This window comes from Coenobita brevimanus, chromosome 110, assembly GCF_032717465.1.
Source record: "Coenobita brevimanus isolate Jiangsu-jjx chromosome 110, ASM3271746v2, whole genome shotgun sequence".
In the NCBI taxonomy this organism is placed as follows: domain Eukaryota; kingdom Metazoa; phylum Arthropoda; class Malacostraca; order Decapoda; family Coenobitidae; genus Coenobita; species Coenobita brevimanus.
The window spans coordinates 32,042,844-32,066,523 of NC_137063.1; the positions used below are offsets into that span (position 1 = coordinate 32,042,844).

The following is a 23,680-nucleotide window of genomic DNA, read 5'->3' on the forward strand; positions in this document are numbered from 1 at the left end:
ATATATATCTATCTGTCTATATATATATCTATATATCTATCTATATATCTATATATATATATATATATATATATATATATATACACACACACACACACACACACACACACACACACACACACACACACACACACACACACACACACTGGCAGGGGTACCCGGCGTTGCCCGTGCCAATAAGGCGAACACTCTAATTCCATTTGTCCTAGTTCCATCCTTCTTTCTGCTCCAGAAAGGCCATGTACCTCTTATGCTTTTGAAGAGGGATTATAAGAGGTCCAGGAACTTTCTGTTTCAGCTTTGGCAGACTAACGCACAGTACTTGTGCGTACTTGTTTACTATTTCCAGTGACCTCAAATGACCTCCAACTGGTGACCTCATTTTACCTCGGAGGTCGACCTCACATAGCCTATGTCCGAAGTGGAGGTCATGTGAGTCTCCATGCCAAAAATTGGGCAGCAGGGGTACCCGGTGTTGCCCTGGCCAAAAAGGCGAACACTACGCCGGTGACCTCAGATGACCCAGATCTGAACTTTGACCTGCCTAAAACCATCCTTGGGTCACCCTGATTGAGAATATATATGGGTCTGGGAGTCTTTGGCCCTTGAATTGGGCGTGATTGAAGGACAAACAAACAAACAACTCGGCTCGTGTGTGTATATAAAAATATATATATATATATATATATATATATATATATATATATATATATATATATATATATATATATATATATATATATATATATATATATATATATATATCATCATCATCATCATCAGCCGTTTGAGTATCCACTGCGGGACCGGCCTATCCTGACCGAAGTCGGGACGATACAGCCAATGTATCTCTACCAAGTGGCTTAGGCTGTCTGGTAGAGACTGTATGTAGGGTGAGAAGTGCTTGTAAGTGTAATTGTAGTGTTGGAGTGGCTTTGGATGTGTGTGTAGTCTGTGAACCAAGTGTAATCGGCCCGGGCAAGCCGACTGGGTGCAAGCATACTTTATAGTAAGCGACACTGGTTCAACCACAGCACTCCTTGTGTCCGCCAATGCAGTATGTGGCCGAGTGAAAACTCCCAAAGCTTGTTACCCTGGCGGGACACGAACCCTGGTCCACCCGTGTAGGAAACGCACACTCTACCACTGTACCAGAGAGGCTTCTTATATATATATATATATATATATATATATATATATACAATGTTTTAGCAGTACCTGCATTGCTATGATAAAACAATGATCATGCTTACCACTATTGCCTGGGCCATGGAGGGCCAAGCCCGGCGTCTCATTTAACCCACTGAATCTATGTTCCTCCTTGGGTCTTTTTCCCAAGGGACATATTCCCCATGGACCACTTCCTGCCAGGAACCTATTTCCCCATTACCCACCAACCCTGTCCATCCACCTTACCCGCCCTGCTCACCCCGCCAGTCCGTCCACCCATCCGACCTTTGTAACTAACAATATGATTTTAGGCGTTTAAAAATAACTCTACGGTGTTTGGCTACCATGTCTCCATCATGTTGCCCTTGTCCTTTGTAATTATTCCCCCCGACAAGGAGAGTATGTTTCACCCCTGTTTGTTTGCCTGTTTGTTGGTTTATTTGTCTGATAGCAGTATTACTCAAAATCTAAAAGAGAGATTTGGACCAAATTTGGTGGGAAGATAGCCCATGTCCCAGGGAACAATCGATTAACTTCTGGGACCGATCAGGATCCTATTACAGATTCTGGATTCGGGAAACATTTTTTGGTGAAACCCTAATCAGTGATGAGAAACCCTAATCCATTATGGAGAGTGGTTTGGAAATTACGTTGCCTTTGTCGTAGAGATGCGCTCCACTGAGTGCTCCTCTAGTTTCTAACCTTGGCCATCGGGGGCCCCACTTTAACAACCGTAATATACATGTTTAAATTCGTCGTTAAGAAAAATTCTTTTATGTGTCCGACTTTAGCATAGGTTTCACAGCCTATTCCCAGTCCTCAGTAGTCCTCCTGCATACCATACACCTCCACATGTCGCCACTTCGGCGCTAACACCCACCGTCCATATACATGCTTGGGCTGTCGTATGCAGTACTGGTGTACTGGGTTTAGTGGGTGTGCTTTTACGACGTGTCGGCGGGTCTTCTGGTAGATCAGTAAACTCTTCTTTATGAAATTCAGATCCTTAAACTGTTCCCTGTCCCAGTGAGGATTCGAACCTGAGTCCATTAGGATTGCAGGTTGTCCACCTCCTTACCGATTCGGCCAGTCCTTCCTGTGAGAGCTGTATAGAGAGTTCTGTTTGCATCCCCCACCATTTCAATAGAGGACAGGCAGACAGAGACAAACTTTCTCTCATGTATATGCGGATGCACAGCCGAAGACTAGATACCATCGGGGGATAAAAAAAAGACTGGAACTGGAACTTCATTACCTTTCGCAGTTGTAAATAGTCTACATACAAAATACGACATGAATGCGCATATTAGAGTTGCTTGCCCTTATCAAGCGTGTGCATGCCGGCCGCTAAAATACATGCACAACACTGTGAAGGTAGTGGTTTGGGCGAGTGTGCGCGGGGTGCCTCATTCCACTTGGTGTAGTTTTTGCTTTGCCCCCCAACACACTCTCCTCACCCAAGCCACTTTCTAATCCAGGGATGCTTCAACTTTCCCTTGATTTTATCTGGAAATCAGTGACTCCTTCATGTGTACAGCTGCCTGGGATCGTTGGCGCCTTATCATACCTGATTGTAGTAGCAGTGGTAGCAGTAGTAGCAGTAGTGGTAGTAGTAGTAGTAGTAGTAGTAGTAGTTGTTGTTGTTGTTGTAACTTCAGATTCATCTGAAATGTGAACCCAGTGGACTGCATGCTGAAGATATCCCCCCCTCCTTCCGTAGTCTACCATCCTTCTTTTGGGGGATAGAGAAGTGGATGAGGGGCATTAGTATAACCAGGCAGTTGAGCAGCTCGGCTATATCAGTACCACCACATGAAGGTGTCCCTCGCCAGCACCAAATGGAATTATGAACTAATGAAACGAGATTCCACGACACCTGTTTATTACTGACTCCACCAGCAGGGGACACATTTTACATTTTATTCTTAACACTAACAAGCATTCGTAGTCAACTTAGGACTGACTTTGCAAATCTGAATGGTTACATATTGTCTTTAGTAACCCCTGCACTGCTAGACATCATACTTAAGTCAAATGCTGGAGGTAGTATGAATAAACTTCACTAATACATCATTCTAGTGAAAGTGCCACGGTAATTTAGCATCTTTGTCGTACCACTTAGCTATACCAGTCAACTGTTCGCCTGTTTACACCCGAATAACAAGCTTGCCTAGGAGCCATGTTCCCAAAGTTTCTTGTGTGTAGAACTACATGTTTACATTTATTTTCATTTCACAGCAAATCGAACACTTTGCAGCCAAAATAAGTGATTAATGTGGCGACGCAATTGGACGAAACATTTTTAAAAAGACAGTAAGGCATTTTTATGAGGGTATCAAGCTTAAAGAAAAAAAAAAATCGTTGGATTCAAGTGGTTTACACAAGCATTTGTAAGACTTGAATAGCATGGGTATCATATTATACTGGCGTCAGTTGTCACCAAAATTGTTTGGGGTACATACGTCGTCTGTCACTGTGTGAGGTTCGCCTCAATCAACGATTAAATCGTTATGATGAGCCTTTTTTCGTGTTGGTGGATCCTACCCACCCTCTTAAATATCATCATCATCATCATCAAGAACAACAACAACAACAATAACAACAACACTAACAACAACAGCAGCAGCAGCAGCAACAACAACATCATCATCCCAACCTTTAATCTCATCAATGAAGTATAAAAGTACAAGATAGCTGTGGTAGCCTTATGGCGCTAATATGAGGGTTCGCTGAGTTCGGTAAAGTCTACGGGTATGAGGAGGGACCTTCAGAGCCCTGGTAAGGGGCTTTGCAAAAGTCGCTTAAGTCTACGGGAGTGAAACACCAAGTTTCTGGACATCAATGTTCAACTGAACATCATACGTTCTTTTTTTCTCCCTCCCTTTCTCCTGGCCGGCAAAGCTTCTCCCGCATTATGACTTTCAAAACCCGCACTGGCTTGGCAAGTGGTAAATGAGTCGACAGATTTTTTTATATAGTAGAATAATTATCAGCGCCATGCCGGTTTAAGGGATTCCTTTTTCGTCTTCACTTTCATGCTGTGAATCTTCGTATCTGTAAAAACAGTCTTCTCCACTTTACAGCCGAGGCCAGTTGGTCGTTTACCTTGTCTAGACAGTATCATAGCTTAGTAAAATTTTCCATATATAATCAGCAATGATCAGGTGGGTTTGCTTCTCTGCTTAAAGGCCGTAAGTGTAGGGTAAATGTGTTAATAACCTGACTGTACCCAGGGTGTAGTTTAAGTAACAGAGTGCGAGTTTATAGCAGGTTACGTAATTTTTTTTTTAGTATATCGGCATTACGATAACCTTAACACACATCCACCTATCTGTCTCTCCATCTCCCTGTCTGTCTGTCTGTTTATCTATATACATATCTATCTGTCTGTCTGTCTATCTGTCTACCTATCCATCAACCCATCTATTTATATCTGTCTATTTCTCTGTCTGTCAGTCTACCTGTCTGTCTGCCTGTCTGTCTACGTATATCTGTCTATATCTATCTATATATCTATCTGTCTCTCTACCTACCTACATATATATATATATATATATATATATATATATATCAGCAGCAGCAGCCGTTCAGGTCTACTGCAGGACTGGCCTATCCCTACAGAAGCAGGGACGATACAGCCAATGTATCTCTACCAAGTGGCTTAGGCTGTCTGGTAGAGACTGTATGTAGAGTGAGAAGTGCTTGTGAGTGTGATTGTAGTGTTGTAGTGGCTTTGGATGTGTGCGTAGTCTGTGAACGAAGTGTAACCGGCCCGCCTTAAACCGATTGGGTGCAAGCATACTAGTATGCGACACTGGTTCAACCACAGCACCCCTTGTGCCCGCCAAAGTAGCAAGTGGCTTGGTGAACGCTTCCCAAAGTTTTCACAACTCTGGCGGGAGGAGAACCCGCGGTCACCAGCGTGCGAAACGCACACTCTACCACTGTACCACAGAGGCTCAATATATATATATATATATATATATATATATATATATATATATATATATATATATATATATATATATATTATATATATATACATATATATATATATATATATATATATATATATATATATATATATATATATATATATATATATATATATATATATATATATATATATATATATGTATCATCTCATCTCATCATCAGTTTGAGTGTCCACTGCAGGACCGGCCTATCCCGACCGAAGTCGGAACGATACAGCTAATATATCTCTACCAAGTGGCTTAGGCTGTCTGGTAGAGACTGTATGTAGGGTGAGAAGTGCTTGTAATAATTGTAGTGTTGGAGCGGTTTTGGATGTGTGCGTAGTCTGTGAACCAAGTGTAATCGGCCCGCGCAAGCCAACTGCGTGCAAACATACTTTACAGTATGCGACACTGGTTCAACCACAGCATCCCTTGTGTCCACCAATGCAGTACGTGGCATGAAGAACGCTCCCAAAGTTTATTACCCTGGCGAGGCGCAAACCCTCTTTCTTCAGTGTACGAAAATGCACACTTTACCACTGTACCACAGAGGCTCAAAATATATATATATATATATATATATATATATATATATATATATATATATATATATATATATATATATATATATATATATATATAAACTGTATACACAATATATTGATAGATAGATAGATATAGATAGATAGATAGATAGATATGACACCCTTGTCCAGGTGTCTGTACTGTATTCAGGATACCACCATCTCATCTTCTTCAGATGTAGAGTAACCCCATCATACATGTAAAAAAAAAAAAAATATCCAGAATCACGTGCTTGACCATCGTGCATGCAGTCCACAAATTATTATTCCTGCTCCTGAGGTGTAGTATGTAGCTGTGTTCTCCGTTCTCTGCTCATTAGCCCCGTTCTTCACCACCAAAGTAGACCAGATCGACCAAGTTTAAGGTCAGTTTTGTGAGCGAGGAGAGCAGGTTGGAGTAACTCGAATCCAGATATCTTCCTCTTTTTGTCACCTCGTTTTTCCGACCCGTGCTCTGGATGATGCTACAGAAAATTGGCGGGGGGTTGTATACTGGTCTGGCGGGTTACGGCGGTGCCAAGGCAGTGCAGTGGTAAGTCAATGTTTTTCCGGGGTTTAGTAGACAATGTGCAAATACCGTAGCTCATTTCCTGGATTCTTGGTCTATTTTTTGCACCGAAAACAGCGATGAGAGTGTTTGTCATGTTTCCGAATTTCAGTTGTGGTCAGGTGGTTGTAAAAATGGTCTGCCGTCCGAAGGGACGCGAGTTCATTCCCAGACTGGTCACAAATCTTTCACAAGTCCACCGACATGTCATAAAAAGCACCCAACCCAGTATTGTACTCATGCCAGTCCTGAGTGTCCATTAGTTGGAAGTATGTAAACAGACCCTGGTGACTTCAGGAGCTGGTGTTAACCCATTTACCATGAGGACGTTTCAGATTATATTATTGCTGCCTTCAGTAGCAAGAAGAGGCTAAGAAAACATGTCATCGTACTAAAACGGTTCAGAGTACCGGAACAAGTTATTTTTCAGGCGTTAGTAGGTTTCTGGAAGTGTGGCATTTGTGTATCCATCAACCTGTCTGTCTGTGTATTGCCTGACACCTTGCCTTGCTGGTCCTATTTAGTAATGGCCACTCCGCTCTACACTGTCTTCTCATAATGTACCCTTACCTTGTTCCCGCTTGGTCTCATTTTGTTCATCCACCCAGCCCACCCTCGTAGGCTAATCCCACTGACATTCTCACTGTCTTTCATAATGTTGTGGTAAACTGGACCCCTTTATTACGATGCCATTTGTTGTTTTAATACCACCAGATGATTTTAATTTAAGATCAAGAAAAACCTCAGACTAAGTGAATAAAAGAAAAAAAGCTGTCAGCCTCTTCGCCATGATGATGATTTAGCTGTTTTAATGTTGCCTCATCCAGATGACGTCACCGAGCTTAAGAAATTCCTCTCGTAACAAAAGGGGTAAGACTGTATTTTTCCTCATAGATAACCCATACTTCCTATTTAAGACTTCATTACATTAGGTTATGGGCACTTTATCTTTCATGGCACCTTATCTATCATCTTATCCTCCTAGTTTGTCTCCTTACATTACGTGTGTATTTTGTGCTATTCTTATCATGATCATCTGTGGGAGATTTACTCCTTCACGTACAGAGATCTCTCTTAAACTGGACAAAGTCGCCTGGCTGTGGCAAGAAAAAGGCATATCTATAAACATTGTTCCTCACTCCATTACCAGAGGACTTCCGGATGCTGCATAAAATTATAAAGCAGTAGCAAGACTCAGATGCTAAATATGACATCGTTCTAAAGGGGATCAGAAAAGAATATAGCAACAGCTCTTCAAATAACGTTTAATGGTACAGTCTGCCCTAAACGAGTAATGGATTTGTTACATATTATCCAGGCCGTGTGGAACGAATGGAAAGTGAGAGTGACTGGGAGGCGGTATAAGAGTGAACTGGGGGAGGAGGGTATTACTGTAGAAGAGGCAAAGCAAGAAAAAGTTTAAGTTGAGGAAGGGGGTATGAATGCGGTGAATGGAAGAAGAACAAGAAGAGGCAGACTAAAGAAAAATATGAGAGATAATAGGAAAGGGAATATGTTTGAAGCAGGAGAGAGAGATGAAGATCAAGGTGGGGAAGAGAGAGGGTACATAAGTGGGGTGGCTGGAAGGAGAAGAATCAGACCAAGAACGAAGTGGGAAGAAAAGGAGAAATGATAATATATGAGGGAAGGTGTGTGTGTGTGTGAGTGGTGTTGGTGGAAGGAGGAGAGGGCAGACCGAGAACAAAGAAGGTGGGAAAGTATAATGTCAGAGGGCGGTGCGGGTCGTGAGAGAAAGGCTCGTTACATGGGGAAGGACAGAAATGGCTCAGAGTTCCTTTTCTTTTCTGAGACGATCTGATACAGCAGACGACTTCAGACGATGAATAGACAGACCGATAGATAGATGACAGCTTGCTACACAACTCTCCCTCACATAGTCTCCCTCATCTCCCTCTTGGTCTACTTGTTCTTCCAATCCTCGACCCGACAGACCACCCTCCCTCATTTATTCTCCTCCACCTCATTCATGGGCTGCCTCTTTTTCCCATTGCTTGAAACACCACCCTCCATATACCGAAGTCTCCCATCACGTTCGGTTTTTCGTATATTTTTAGTTCTCCCTCCAGTGCACCGCATCACACACCTATTCTCTATCTGTCTATCTATTGCCAGACACCACAATCCCGCAAAAGGTGGCCATTTGACACTGAGTTAGTTGTTTTACAGGGAGGGGCACCAACCCTCCACCAACCCACTCGTTGACACGTGGGGAGCACGTATGGTTTGGTTATATGGTTACCACCCAGCGTTGTAAATGGTTTCATGGCTGCCTTCCTCATATACTTCTCCACCTCCTTCTTTGTTTGTCTCTTCTTCCAGTCCACGCCTTCGTCCAGTTATATCTTGGTCCACTTCTTCCCTCCCACAACCCACCACCCTCCATAGCAAAACACAAAGGGTCAGTAAAACCAAACATGCCAGCTGTGAGAATATTTATTTAAATGACATCTTTGAAATCACTACAGACTGGAATACCTCATAAAATAAATTGTAATGACATATAAATATCCAATTACCATCTGATTATGTACAACTGAGTGATTCATGAGGGGAGAATCAGATGTGGATGGTATCCCTGGAGTCGATAGGGAGTAGGTAGGGAATACTGAAGTAGACGTAGGACCGTATTCTCGTGAGCTGAGGATTTTCCAGCACCCCATTTGTCATCTTTCTCTTTCCATATGACACCTTAATACTCTCCTCTATATTATTCATATCCTGTTCATTACCGGCATATAACATAGTAGACAGCATTAACGTGTTGCGTGCAAAAGTAAACTGGTAAGGAAGAGGTGTTAGGGAACCGAACGATACTACGATCTTGGGTGCCAAAAGAATGTAAGGGAAGGAAGGAGTCGTGTGGAAGAACGTGAAGTGAGAAGATAATACTGTGGAAGAGTTAGAGAGCTAAAGGGATTTGGAGGAGGTAGGAAGTGTTGTGGGAGAATGAGAATGGGAAGGGAAGGTGGAAAAGGTATGGTTTGCTGTAGCAGAGTAAGAGCGGAGTGAACGTGGAATATATCTGGTCTTGTAGATAAGGTAAGAGAAACTATATAGGAATGACAAGGCCGAGGCAGTGTGGAGAATATGATATGGAATGATAAACTCAAGGGCACACTGAGAGTCTGCTTGTAAAAACATGAGATCCGATAGAATGTTGAAATTTTGTGTTCAAATAACGTAAAGAGAGTCACGAGAATGTTGAGAATATCTGCGGAAGAATATGTGCCACTTGAATATGGAATAAGATAGTATTGCCAAAAAAAAAAAAAAAAAGAGAGAGAGAGAGAGAATTTTGTCTGGACAATGTGGAAAATGTGACCCCAAGGGAAAGTGTAAAATTTATCCGGAGAAACACGAGAGAACTGAAAGACTGTGGGAAGTATCTAAAATGTGTCATGGTGAGAGGAATGATGGAGGAAGATGAGACTGCTAAGAGAAAGTTGTAACTACATCTGGACCCGAGATTCACAAAGAAACTTACTATCTTTCCCTGTCGTAAATGTGATTGGATTTAGCAGGAAGGATGAAGAACGCAAAGTGCATAATCCTCCCCTGTCTCTTGTTCTCATTGCAAAATCAAAGCTTCGGTACGTTCACGTAACTAATATTTGTTTTTGCTGTGGGACAAGGAACAGGAAAGTGGGGGATTTGTCTCTGTGTTGTCTTCTTGTACGTACAGACCCTGATTACGACTAGAAGTTGATTATAAATTCCTTATGAATCTCAGCGTTGGAGAGAAGTTATTTACCCGAGGGTGCGGAGTAGCCACGGGATGGTGCAATGGATATGCCACCACCCACCTCGTGACTGCTATCCACCACCAAACCACCCTGACTTACGCCACCCACCTCAAAGCTGTCACCCCCGCCAACCAAAAATCCTCCACTGCTTCCTCCACTAACAAATCCACCTCCTCCACTGATAATTCCACCACCTCCTCCACCGATGAATCCACCACCTCCTCCACTTCCGATCAACTCGCCACTTCCTTGAGCTGCCTGACTGAGAGCCGAGCTGAGATCTCCACCAGTAGGGAGTGCAGGGTTGTCACCATCGCCGTAGTTGACGAAGTACACCTCTGGGCGGATGGACGCTGGCGCCGGGACATGAACCAGGTTCTGCTGTTGCTGACGACGCTTATTCAGGACGTAGACGATGTTCTTCTGCTGTGCTGGGGGAATGACGATGGGCTGAGGGCCAAATCCAGCTTCAGGAGCGCGGATGAAAATGATGTTGTGTTCGACTCTGGGTGCTGGGATTGAAGGAGCTGGTCCAACGGTATGAGGAACCCGTGGGGCGTCGTAAACGTAGATATTGCGGGTTATCTGGGGTGACACGCAACTGCCATCAGCATGACGCACAAGATTACCCCCGCAGCTGCCCCCGTGGATGATGGCTCCTGCGCCCCCTGAAGTAAAGCCACCTGAACCACCAGAAATGAACTCCCCAGATGAGTCAATCACAGAACCCCCAGAGATGAAGCCGCCGCTCGAACCACCAGAGATGAAACCACCTCTTGAACCACCAGCACCATAGCCTCCACTCGAACCCCCGGAGATAAAACCACCACTGGAACCCCCAGAGATAATGCCGCCACTAGAGCCTCCGGAAATAAAGCCGCCACTAGAGCCTCCGGAAATAAGGCCTCCACTAGAGCCTCCGGAGATGAATCCTCCGGATCCCCCGCTGCTGTATCCTCCTCCGAGTCTTCCCGCCCCCACGGCCACCACCACAGTAGCGAGGACCTGTCGAGGGAGAGAAGGACAGGGTTAATTTTTAGACTGCGTAGGGATTCTGTCTGCAAAATAGATTCGTCTGGAATTAACCAAAATATAATGCCTATGTTTTGTGTTGAAATATAAGGGACTGGTAATGAAAATGGTTGTGGAAAAGGTGCAGGTTGGCCTGTATGTATGTATGGAAAAGTACTAGAAAACTGGAAATCACGTAAAAAAGTTGCTTTGTAGTAGGAGAAAAAGGAGTACGTGTCAGCTACAGGGGTTTTATTATTAACGTAGGAGAAAGATAAAATATTGGGATAATTGTCTGTAGAGGAAGAGAGAGAACTAAGTGAAAAGTAGGAGAGGAATTAGGTGGACTTAGGTGGACTTGATATTCTTTAACGAGATATTGTTCCAACAGAAAATTATTTAAAGATGGGAAAGAGGGTATATTCTACCGCCATGGATCCGGAGAAACATATAACAGAGAACCAATACGGGATACAGAAGGTGCTAAGGATATATGAAGTGGATGGGAGACTTTTCAAGGCTATAAAAAGTCTTTATGAGGGTGCAAGGATGGCAGCACGTGTGAAAGATGAACTAAACACATTCTTTTATATAATGTTGGATTAAAACAGGGCCATGTCGTGTCGCTGTAGTTATTTAGAGTACAGTATATATTAATGGTGTTCTAAAAGAAATACAAGGTTGAGTAGTGGATGTTAGGGTGTCCCTACTTAGACACTTTAAGGGATGGGATTTCCTGTACTCTTGTTTGTTAATAATACTCTTTTCGTGAGTGAAATCGGGTGGAAGTTGCATGGCTTGACGTATGAGATTAAGAGTGTGTGTGCAAGAAACGAAATATGAAAGTGAATGTAGCAAACAGTAAAGCTATGGTGTCTGAGAGAAATGGAGTCGCAGTGTGTGTAGTGAGACTGAATGATCAAGAAATGGAGAACGTGATCATCTTCAAGTTTGTAGTTAGTGTGATGAGCATGGATGGGAGTTTAGATGATGAAGTACGAGAAAGGGATACAGCAGGAAAAATTGTCTGCGGGTACAGTACATTGAGGACGTTGACAAAGAACAGGGAGATGAGCATGGAAGTAAAGAACTCGTTGCATGACAGTACCCTGATCTCTACGATAACCTATGGAATTAAATATGGGTTTTGTTTGAAGAACACAAGTTACGAGTGAGAGAAATGAAAATGAGTTATTTAAGAGAGCTTGTGGAATTGCGCAGAGAGAAAGACAAACAAATGAGGAAGTTAAGGAGAATTGTGGAGTTGGTGTGGACTCTCCGGGAAATGTTTGGCTATGTGGAGGTAATGGAGAGCGTGAGACTGACTAGGAGAGTGTATGTAAGTGAGACACAGGGAGTGGATGAGGTGGAGACATGAGTGATGGGGGTATGAGATGGAGGTAGGGCAGCCATATAACGGAGGACAGGGCGAGGTGGAGGCGATTTGATCATGGCCACCCCCTCAGGGATGAAAGTGTCTTGCTATAGAGAGATAGATCTGTCAGCTAAGGTTGGTTTCAACGTTATTTACGTTTTCAAGAGAGAGTTGATTATCTGCCTTCTTTACACTTCATATGGGAATATTTCTCAGCATTCTTGGTGTATAAGGTGTTATCAGAGTGAAAGAGTAAACCTTCTTATGGGCGGCACAACTCTACAGTTCTATTCCCACCAACACAGACGATTTTAATCGGCCGAGAGTGAGTCATTGGGACCTTAAAGTGTTGGTTCTGTGATAATCAGCCCTTCCATGGTGGGTAGAGTTCTAGAATTCTGTTCCAACTAACACGCCAGATGAGATGCAGGATCATGAGTGTTCATAAATTGTATAGGCTATGGGGATGGACGAGAGTCGCAGCAAATAGTGCGTAACAAGCAAGAAAACAGGCAATCGGGATAGACTGCAGTGGTAGCGGGACCTGGCTGTGAAGGTTTCAGATTTACATTACTCTGTTATCTGCAACAACTGTGAGACTGTGAGTGACCGGTGCCTTCTGCCGTCGGGCGAAACTTTACGTACCGTAGCGGTACGATTATGTCTTATTTATTTATTTATTTATGTGTTTATGTCACCGCCGTAAGATTAAATGTAGGAAAAAATATCTCCCTAACAAAAGGAATTACGAACAGCCTTCATCAGCTGTTCACCGCGATGATGGCTTCTCTGTTTTATTCTTGCAACCACCAGATGATTTTATTTTGATTACAAGAAACATTTGATGGTAGAGGAATAGACACAAACTCCATTAGCTCCTTCTGCTACGAGAGGTTGCCCTTTAGCAAACTATAATCAACAGACAGTAGCGTGAATCAAATAAATGCATCGTCATCATAGTGAAAAGGTTAATCTCGGGAAGAACCTAGCGAAGTGAAGGGTTAATTGGCTTGTTACGACACGCATGTAATTAGCGTGTATTATCATGAGTATGCGATTATCTTGAGCATGATATGATAGTAGTTCCATTTAGCCCTTCTCTTATCGGTTCTCTCACCCAATTTGCCCTCAAGTTGAAGTGATATATAAAAGTAATAGAAATGAGCAGAAATGGGGGTGATTGGGCCACGTAAGTAGAAGAGAAGGTAACACAGTGAAAGAGTAACTGACAATCCCCAGGGAATTAATTGACAAGACAGGAGGCAGACAAACGAGATAGAAGGGAATGCAGCATTTGCCACATTCTGACGACGTATCATTCGTTGTTTTATACTACTTCAAGACGACTTTATTTAGTTTTGAGAAAGTCCTCTCGTTCAGAAGGGGGCTAATCTAGGATACCTATAACACCTCCAGTTCGAAATATCTCGCTTGATTCCTGTGAAATAGTTTGGAGATAGCACACACACACACACACACACACACACACACACACACACACACACACACACACACACACACACACACACACACACACACACACACACACACACACACACACACACACACACACACACACCGGGTAGAAGGGGTTAACATGGCAGTGGCTGACATAGTCCTGGCTCATATAGAAAGTTGGGACATTTTCCAGATTTTATACGTATTGCAGTCTGGATTTCGAAGAACTGAATGATTGTGTCGTATTTCACTTGTCATTTTGTTGAGAGTTCTACACCTCCTGTACTCTTGTTCCTGTTTCTGGATCCTACCTACTTTGTTGTCTAATAGGAAATAGATAAATTGATGATGATGATGATGATGATGATGCTTGCTTACTTTTGTGATTTCTGTTTCCCCTTTCTGGATCCTACGCACCCCATTATATGGTAGGAAGTAGGGTTAAGGTGGTGATTTTTCCTCATTAGAGTGCGAGAGGTTATGCAGAAACAACTTACCCCTGGCATTTACAGATAATATTCCCTTGCGTAGAAAAGTATGGTATAAGAGTATTTCATTCTTAACTAACCTTCACTTCTTGTGCAAGCTGAAAAGTGTCTGCTCACCATAACCTTATACCCCAGTTACACAACAAAAGAGGGTCATTAGGCAATCCTTTAATTCCCTTGTCTGTTCTTTACTACCAGTCTGACAATTCCTGGTGTACAGTCAGGGTCAAAAGTTCACCTATTGTTGTTGCACTGTGTCTACATAGCTACTGTCTGTGTGGTCTGTCCGTCACTTTCCTCCCTAACACCCACATCAGCCAGTAGAGCTATATAAGAAGCAGAAGAGCTGGTATACCCGGCAAACTTCATGGAATAAACACATGAACTCAGGGGTTCTAAAGCACAGCTCTATTTTTTTCGGGACATTTATCAAAGGTGAAAGGCTGCTTTTACCACAGGTGCTGGGCAAAGAGGTCAACGTATCCTAACATTAATGCGAAGAAGGTGGGAAAATGGCCACTCCCACTTTACAACACACTGGAAATACGAGGGTAGCGCTCGTTTTTACAGTTATCAGGGTCAGTAGGGGTGGCATGATGACGATTATTTAGTCTCTTTTTTTCTCAGCTTAAGAGAATATACAGCGTTTGAGAGCCTCTTAGATAAAGCTATCCAATCTCTCTTAAGCACTGTCATTAGCCGTAAGATGACAGGTCCCCATTTAGTTTCCGGCTACCAATACTAATTGGCAGGAACGGGTTGACTTTTTGTCATTATTTCGTGAACATCTGAAAGTAATAGAGTAACTGTTCCTAAATATCCCTAATGACGACCGTTATTAGTGATGATTACTCATACTTTTTGTGGTGAAGGGAGTACGGAGCTATTAGTCAGATTAACTGGTACTCGCTGCTGTGAACACGACGCAGCAGCAACAGTGACTTGAATCATTCTCATTTTAAACCCCACCACCACTCACTGACAGCATCGTGTAGTACAACGGCTGTTCTTTTTTATAATTATTGATTTACTTCTGCTGCTGGCTGGTTGTTTTTATATTGTTAGCATGATCGCTTATTGTACACCTTTTTAAGTATAACGACTGTTCTATTATATTTCCTGATTCATTTATGTCACTGATTGATTGTTTTTATGATGTTAGCACGAGCACTGTTTGTCATCATCTAGTTAACCCTTTCACCATTTATTTATTTATTATTTTGTTATCCCCTTACCGGTATTTACCCAGTTATTTATTTGTTTTTGTTGATAGATAATTATTTAACTTTAGGGAACCATTTGTAATGAAGTTAAAAAGTCCAAAAATCTTTCCAACGTGATTACTTTTCTTTAAACCTTGCAACAGAAGGACGATTTTAATCGCCTGTAGTGAGGCCTCTCGTACTGAATGGCAAATTTGTTAAGCGAAGTTATGTAATACTACTTAACCCTTTCACTACCACACGTCTCCTCAGATGAATATAATCGCCTGAGGGCAGCAAGAACCAAATATAACATATCCTGGTTCTGAAGGCGTTGCTGGAGAGTGAATTCAAATCCGTCCACTACCACGCCTTATGAAATTTCTGAAACTGTCTGGGAAAGAGAAGATGAAAATGGCGTCCTGCTACTGAAGGGATTAAGAAAGATTCCTCCTATCGCCCTCACTGTGAGAAGTTTTTTTATACACCTGAATAAAATCGTGAGACGGTTAAAAGAAAAAACACAAAAGACGTCTAGTTGCTGAAGGATATAATTGAAGTTGTTTTAGGCCTTTCACCGCCAGAAGACTCCTAAGCTGAATTCAATACCCTGACAGTAGCAAGAACAAAATACATTGGAAAAAAAAAAAAAAAAAAAAAAAGGTACTGGATATGAAGAGCTGTTAATTCTGTGGTCTGCCTGAAATGGCCAGAGGGTAGCAAAAGCCAAATACAAATGTGGCCCTGGTAATGAATGGGGTAATGGAGACTGCTTCTAACTTCTGCACATGAATAGATTTGGCAGGCTTTAGGAAGAACAAAACACTAAATACGCCTTAGTACTCAAGGGTTAACTCTCACTTGGACAAAATTTTCAGATTGTAGCAAAGATAAAATATAAATGCTCAGGCGGTGGCAAGAAGTAAACAAAAAACATCCTATACTCTGATCACTTTACGCTGGTCTGAAATTGTCATCCCTCCATATTCAATGCCAAGTTATAGCAGTAGATTAGCACTAGAATATAATGCTAGAGCAAGTCACGAAGAAGTTCTACAGAAAGGTTGCAGAGCCCTAGTATTGTCTTTTTCTGTCAATGAGTTTCTTGAAGTAGGCTGAAAAAGGAGAAAGATTTGGGTCAATTTAAAGTGAATGAACTATATTAGTGAATGGGTTAATAGAGACTACTTCCAATTCCCTCACCAGAATGAAATCGCCAGACAGAAGTAAAAAAAGAAGATTAAAAAAAAGGAAAAAGAAAAACAACCTGGTACTGAGAGTGTTGAGTAAGACGGGAAAACACATTACATCACCATCCCGCATGTACGCAGTCATTTCCTGTTCCTACCCTGGTAATCAGCACATCCTAACTAGAACAGAACAGGAAGAGCCTTTTGGTAATGAAGGGGTTAATGATGACGTGTTTTATGCTACAGACTTGCTAATGATGGACAGTTTTTATTCAGCACGGGAGGGACCTTCGAACAGATGTTAGATACGGCCTTTACTAACGTCTTAACTGCACCAGACTCCTCATCACACAACAGCTGGTGTGAAAAGAGTTATTTCCTTTCATCATCCACCTGTCAGCAAGAACGAAATACTAGTTATGCTATTACAGAAGAGCTAAGATACTGATAATAATAATAATAATAATAATAATAATAATAATAATAGTAGTAGTAGTAGTAGTAGTAGTAGTAAAATTTACATAACACTCGCATGCAACCGGTTATTTCCTTTATCTCCAACTCACCAGTTAGAACAAAATTTTGACTTGCTGTACTCCGTCTGCTTTTAATTGGCTTAAACTTGCCATCTGTACCTACTGAATACTGAGCTGTAGCAAGTTACAAATAGCACACTATGATGCTAGTCACGGGGAAGTGCTATGGAAAGCATGTAGAGCCGTAGTATTGTGTCTGCAACAAGAAATAAAAGTTGCAAAATACGAAAATTCCCGCAAAGTTAGGGCGGACGAGTTATTTTAGTAAAGACATAATGTAATATAAAAAGATCGACGTTACATAAGTATCTGGCCTGACAGGGGTTATTTCCTTTATGTTCCATCTGTCAGCAAGAGCAAAATGCAAGAGATGGTTGGGCAAAACAGGTTTAATCATCATCATCATCATCATGTGGGTTAAAAGCAGATATTTTGTGTACGTTGTAGCGCTGATTAATGTAGTTGTTGTGGATAAGTGACACCGACATCCCTTATTGTTGCGATCTCACGCTGAGTTACGCCATCAGGTGACGGGGATTAGCTTACCACACAGACGGCACGGTGGGGGGGGGGGGTTGAATGAGAGGGAGCGACCAATTGAGGTGGACGAGTTTTTAGGAAGGATTGAATTAAAGTAGGTGGAGATTTATGCCTTCACTACGATGATATGTATTTCATTATTACCTCCGCCAACGAAGTTGGAGGAGGTCATGTATTCACCTATATTTGTCTGTCTGTTCGTCCAGACGATATCTCCAAATGTTCTTAATGAATTTCAATGATATTTGTGGAAGAGTGGGCCATGGGCCAAGAAAGAATTGATTAAATTTTGGGGCTGATCCGGATCCGGGTCCGGATCCTGCAATGGCATTGGCGGAGGTGTGCGCTCTCTGAGTGCTTTCTAGTTGTGTTGAGGTGGGCAGAGGTAATTGTGGATTGAATAGGTGATGATTAAAGGCAAAGGGTCGTTAACCTTTAAAGCTGACGTCATACAATTTTTGCTCGCCACCAGGAAACCAAGGATTAAAGAAGAACAGATAGGGAATTGATGAGACGATAAGACGATTGAAGGGAGGGTATAGGTGACGACTCAAGTGAAAGGGTGATGAAAGGAGGACGAAATAAGAGGTAAAAATAAGAAGAGTGAATTAAGACTGTGACGATTGTAAGGTGAAGGATGGAAATGTATAGTTAAGACGGATGAGGGAAGCCGACGAGTTAAACGTTTGAATACAATGAAGTCTTTATTTTTTTTTTTAATTCCCTTCACTAGATATCATCAGCTTAGGACAGACCACATAATAAAGGGACTAATGGAGTTTGCTCTCGTTCACCACCAGACGTCTTCTCTAAGCTGAATAAAGGCATGTAGTGGTAGCAGCTGGAATAAAGCTTTAAAGACGCCATCATACTGAAGGAGTTAATTGTGATGACAGAGGAATGGCTTCGATGACTAACATCTTCAACCCGGGAGGTCTCTTGACTCAGATGAAATCGTTGGGTGGTGACAAAATAATGAAGACGTCATCGTACAGGAGTTTATATAGAGACTGTTTCTAGCCCCTACAACAAGTGTCCCCTTATGCATTGAGTATAATCGTCTGGTGGCAGTGAGAATAACACGATGGTGGCGCCATTGTGTAGGAGTTAGAGGTAATTTCTGACCCATCCCCACTGTAAGATCTCTCTCTTAAACGGAATAAAATCGTCTGGCGGTAGCAAGAATGGAGGACAAGTAGACTGCAGTCAGAGAGCACATTCCTCCGCCAACCCCTATACCAGACAACTCAGATCACCACCAAAATATAATCAACTCTTCCTTGGCGTATGACCCACATATCCTCAAATTTTCATTGAAATGCATCAGTAACTTTTTAGATATCTTGTGGACAAACAAACAGACTAGGATGAATATATAACCTCCTTCAGCTTCGTTTGCGGAGGTAGATATAAAATCGTCATGTCAGTCAACGGGCTAACGTGTTCAAGCTGCCTCCAGAATGTTTTATTAAGTTATAGGCCAGACCTGGTAATGATGGAATTGATGGAGACGGCTGGAAGCCTGTAACAACATGAGGGCTTCCCAAAGCTTAGTAATATCAGATAATGGTAGCTAAAATAAAGTGCAACAATAGTCGTTGTACTGAAGGGGATGAGGGAGACGGCGAAAAGTCGACGATTGAACACTTTCAGAAGAGTTCCTGAGTTGAATAATATTGTCTGGTGGTACGGCTGCAGATATACTTAGGGAAGGACGGGGGGAAGATGACGATGGTACTGGATGGAGAAGGAAGGACGGCAGGAAAAGAAATTAAAGTACGAACTGCAGAAAAGAAAGAATCAAGGCAAAAAACGAAAGAAGGGATGATGACTATGATAGTGATAGTAGACGAAAGAAGGACAAGAAATTAAAGAGATGACGATAGTAGTGGTTGTAGTAGTGGACGAATCACGGAGGTGTGAGGGAACAATGACGATGATAGTGGTAGCAGACGAATGAAGGAAAATGCATGACGGATAATTAGAGAACAAATTAAAGATAATAATGACTGAAGGGACGATGAGACGATGATGATGGTAATGGTAGCGCACGAATAAGGGGATGATGATGATAGTAGTGGTAGCAGACGAATGAAAGGACGATGATGTTAGTAGTGGTAGCAAACGAATGAAGGGACGATGACGATAGTAGTGGTAGCAAACGAATGAAGGTAGGATAATGATAGTAGAGGTAGGTGGTTGTGTATGGCAGGACAAGGCGTGAAGTTAGTGCCTGTTGGGTGTCTTACCAGTGCCTGCATGGCGGTGGGAAGAGAGTGTGTGGTGCCTTCTCGCTTCACACGCCTTCCCTTTATACCTGCACCCCGCTCCTCCACACCCCCACTCTGCCCTACCCTACCCTGCCAGTCCTTTCCCTCCCCACACACAGGCTGTTAAATCTGACCCTTATCCCCCACCTTACCCCAGCCTTTCTATCCTTCCTGCCCCTCTCCATTCCCCCTTGCCTCTTCATCCTGGTCCTTCTTTCACTCCTATCCCCCCCCCCCGTACTCTCCCCTTTCTCCCTCCCTATTCGTTCATCCCTTCTTTTACCCCCTCTTACCTTCTTCCCCATCGTACCATCCTTCCTCTCCTTGCCTGTTCCCCACTCACATCCCATCCTTCCATCCATCCATTTCTAATTTCATCATCCTTCCATCCCTGCAGTCTTTCCATTCCAACACAAGTGTGGTTGATTCTTGGGTATTTGACCTTAGTTATCACCAGACGAGGCTATTCAGGTGAGGATGACCCCGACCCGACAAATGGTTGTATGTGACCCTCAACCCCACACCCCTTCTCTCCCTATCCTCCTCCACCTCTTCCCATTCTCGTGGCCACCCTTCCATTCATGCAATTTTCCCCTCCTTCTGCAGCATGTGACTGACTCTTGACCTCGACCCATAATTAAAAGAGGTAGTCATAGGGGGTTAGGAGGAGGGGTGGATAGATACGATGCACAGATGGTGAAATGGAAAACAGTCTAAGTATACATTGGTATGGTTTATAGGTCCCTCATTATCATACCCTCTCATCACCTTTACCCCTCATCCTCATCCTCTTTCATTCCCTCAGTCTTACCTTCACTCTTCTTCCATCCTTCCGTTCCCCCTCGTCTCTTTCCCACACAGTTAGAGTTAAACGTGACCCTCCCCTTCTCTCCCCTTTCCCCCTCCCAAGCGCCATCCCACTTTCCCTTCTTCCTTCCCGCCATCCCAGTCTTCCCTGCACAGTACTGTCACCTTCCCTTACCCTCATCCCTCACTCCTTACCAATCACCATCCTTTCCCATCTTAACTGAGTTTCACCCTAGTCCTTCCCCTTCCTCTTATTCCTATTAATCAAACACCCTTCCCCTCCCCTTCATCCCCTCTCCCTCCCATCCACATTTTCCTTCCCCCTGCCCATCCTTCTTACCTTTTCACCCTCCTTCATTTCCCTTACCTACTCATCTCCTCATTCCATCCACCTGCTCATCTTCCCATGCTCTCTTCCTCTCCTCCATCCTCTTTGCCTTCTTCAGCGTCCCTTGTCCATTTGTCCTGTACCCTTACTACATTTCTCTTCTCCACTCACTTTAGATCCTCTTCTCCATCCCCTTACCTTCTCCCTCAACCCTTTTCTCCTACACCTTCCTGTCTTCTCCAATTCATCATTACATCTCTCACAACCATCTCCACCCTCCAACTCCTCCCCCCCTCCTCCACTTCAGTCTCCTTTCCCTCCCAACATAGGTATAGCTAAACGTGACTCCTCCCCCATCCCCCCCTCTCACCCTTCACTTCCTCACCTCTCTCATTCTCATCCCTCACCCCACTTACCCCATTCGTAATTATATACTTTTTTGACGTGCGTCGTGAGACCCCGGGTATATGAGAGCAACTCCAGCATACTTTGTTGTTGTTGCTGCTGTTCTTAAGTGGCCATCTGTACCGGGTGTGTTACCTCCACACAGAGCCATCACTCACGAACATCCCTATCCATCCCACCCACTCCTTTCCACACACCCCACACTTATTCTACCACCTCCAGCACCAGTCTTTTAGGAATAATTTGTTCCAACCACCAAAATCGCTCCCCATACAACATTTAGCTTCACTGGGTGTACTCGTCCTTCCCTGCCCCATCAACCAACACCAACTTAACCCATCCTGCCAACCCCACTTACACCCTTCTGCCCACTCCGCTCATAATTCTTCCCTTGCTCACCTTTGATTTTCACCTTACCGGCAACCTTACAACACTCATCTTTGCAACAGACACCGTACTTCCCCTGGTAGGCTCCACTATGTATCTCCAACCCGGTCCATCCAGCCCACTCCTCCCCTTCCACCCCACCCACTTCCCCACTGTTGTGGTAAATTCCATTATATAATTTTCCTCTGATTCTCTGGATCATACCTCACCCCATCTTGTGGTAGGAAAGGAAGTTTTGGTGATGGTGATAATGATGATGAATGCCTCGACTACCAGCCGACTACAACACTTATATTCACAGGCCGTACTTCCTCCCGCCATCTTGCACCATCTCAGCCCATCCGGCACACTCTTTGCCCTTCACCTCACACATTACTGTAAGATGTGAATTGTCATAATTTTATGTCAAAAACCATTGCACAGATTGATGGTATTTTTGGAACACATCTTCATAGCCATGACCTGAATCGATTGACCTAAGTGAATTTGATGAGCATGAAGTGACTTTAAAGGGCCTAATTGCCTGAAATTGTCCTCAGTTGCTTTGTTTGGGTTTGAGCACTGCTGAAATTAATTACAACAACTAAAATGGACCTAAAATTACATGAATGGATGTGACAACATGAATTGATATGACTGGGCCTTAAGAGTTACGAAGGCAGAGAATTGACCTAATTGGACCTGAATGGCCCTGAGAAGCCCTGACCTGGCCTGACAGCCTGAGTGGATATGAAAGACTTGAATGGTCCTAAATGACATGAATCGGCGCACCTGGCCTTGCAGTGATCGAACAAACCCTGAATGATCCTAAAGATACCTGAAGACATGAGTGATTGAACGGCAGCCCATCCCTCGACCACCTGACCAGCCTCCCCCATCCCTCACCCTCACGATACATACGGCCTCGAAAGGACCAGTTGGTTTGTTGCTGTTGGCTTTCCATTGTAACCTTTTCTTCCCCATAGATTATCGTCATCTCCATCCCCTCCTCACCCCAACCCCTGTTTTTCACTTACCCTATCGTCTCTTCCCTAGTTCCCTTACCCTGTCAATTTACTTTCCTCTTCTTATCCTATTAACTTTCCCCATACACCCTCACTTACCCTCCCCTCTCCCTTCTCCATGTTTCCCTCTCACTCTGTAGACTACATTTTCACCCCTTACCTAACTTCCCTCACCCTCTATCCCGAAGTCCCTCTTTCCTCCTTTACCATCTCATCCCTTCCCCATTCCCCTCACTTCCCTTATCCTCATCCCCTATCATTTCCGCCTCTTCACTCCGTACCTTTCCACCCCCTCCCTAACTCCCTTCACGCCGTCATCTCACCTTCCTTTTCCACTAGCCGTATCACCTGTTCCCTATTCGCCTCACTTCTCTTAACCTACCCAGTATCCCATTACTGTTTCACCCCTCCTGCACCTCACTTTTCCTCTCATCCAAAACACCTTACGACCCAGTTATTAAAACTGACAGCTGGAAAGTGTAACCAAGACCCTAATTTTTGAGTCTTTCATGTAACACTTGTTGTTGTTGTTGTTTAACCCCGGTCTGAGGTGAGCAGACCCATCAATCGCAGGCAAGCATTCGCCCCTGCAGGGCCGTCCCGCACAGTAAACCGATGTTCCCTTCTGGTAGACAGC

At 43.3% G+C, this 23,680-nt stretch overlaps 1 protein-coding gene across 1 annotated transcript in view; it reads right to left on the reverse strand.

The window, feature by feature from the left end:
• Positions 1-10,042: 10,042 nt before the first annotated feature.
• Positions 10,043-23,680, reverse strand: part of LOC145417535 (uncharacterized) — a 36,693-nt gene continuing 23,055 nt past the window's right edge. Inside the window, exons 3-4 of the mRNA XM_080286244.1 lie at positions 12,096-12,179; positions 10,043-11,047 (exon numbers count right to left, since the gene is read on the reverse strand). Coding sequence (XP_080142370.1) covers positions 10,043-11,047; positions 12,096-12,179 — 1,089 coding nt within the window. The remainder of the gene's footprint in view (positions 11,048-12,095; positions 12,180-23,680) is intronic.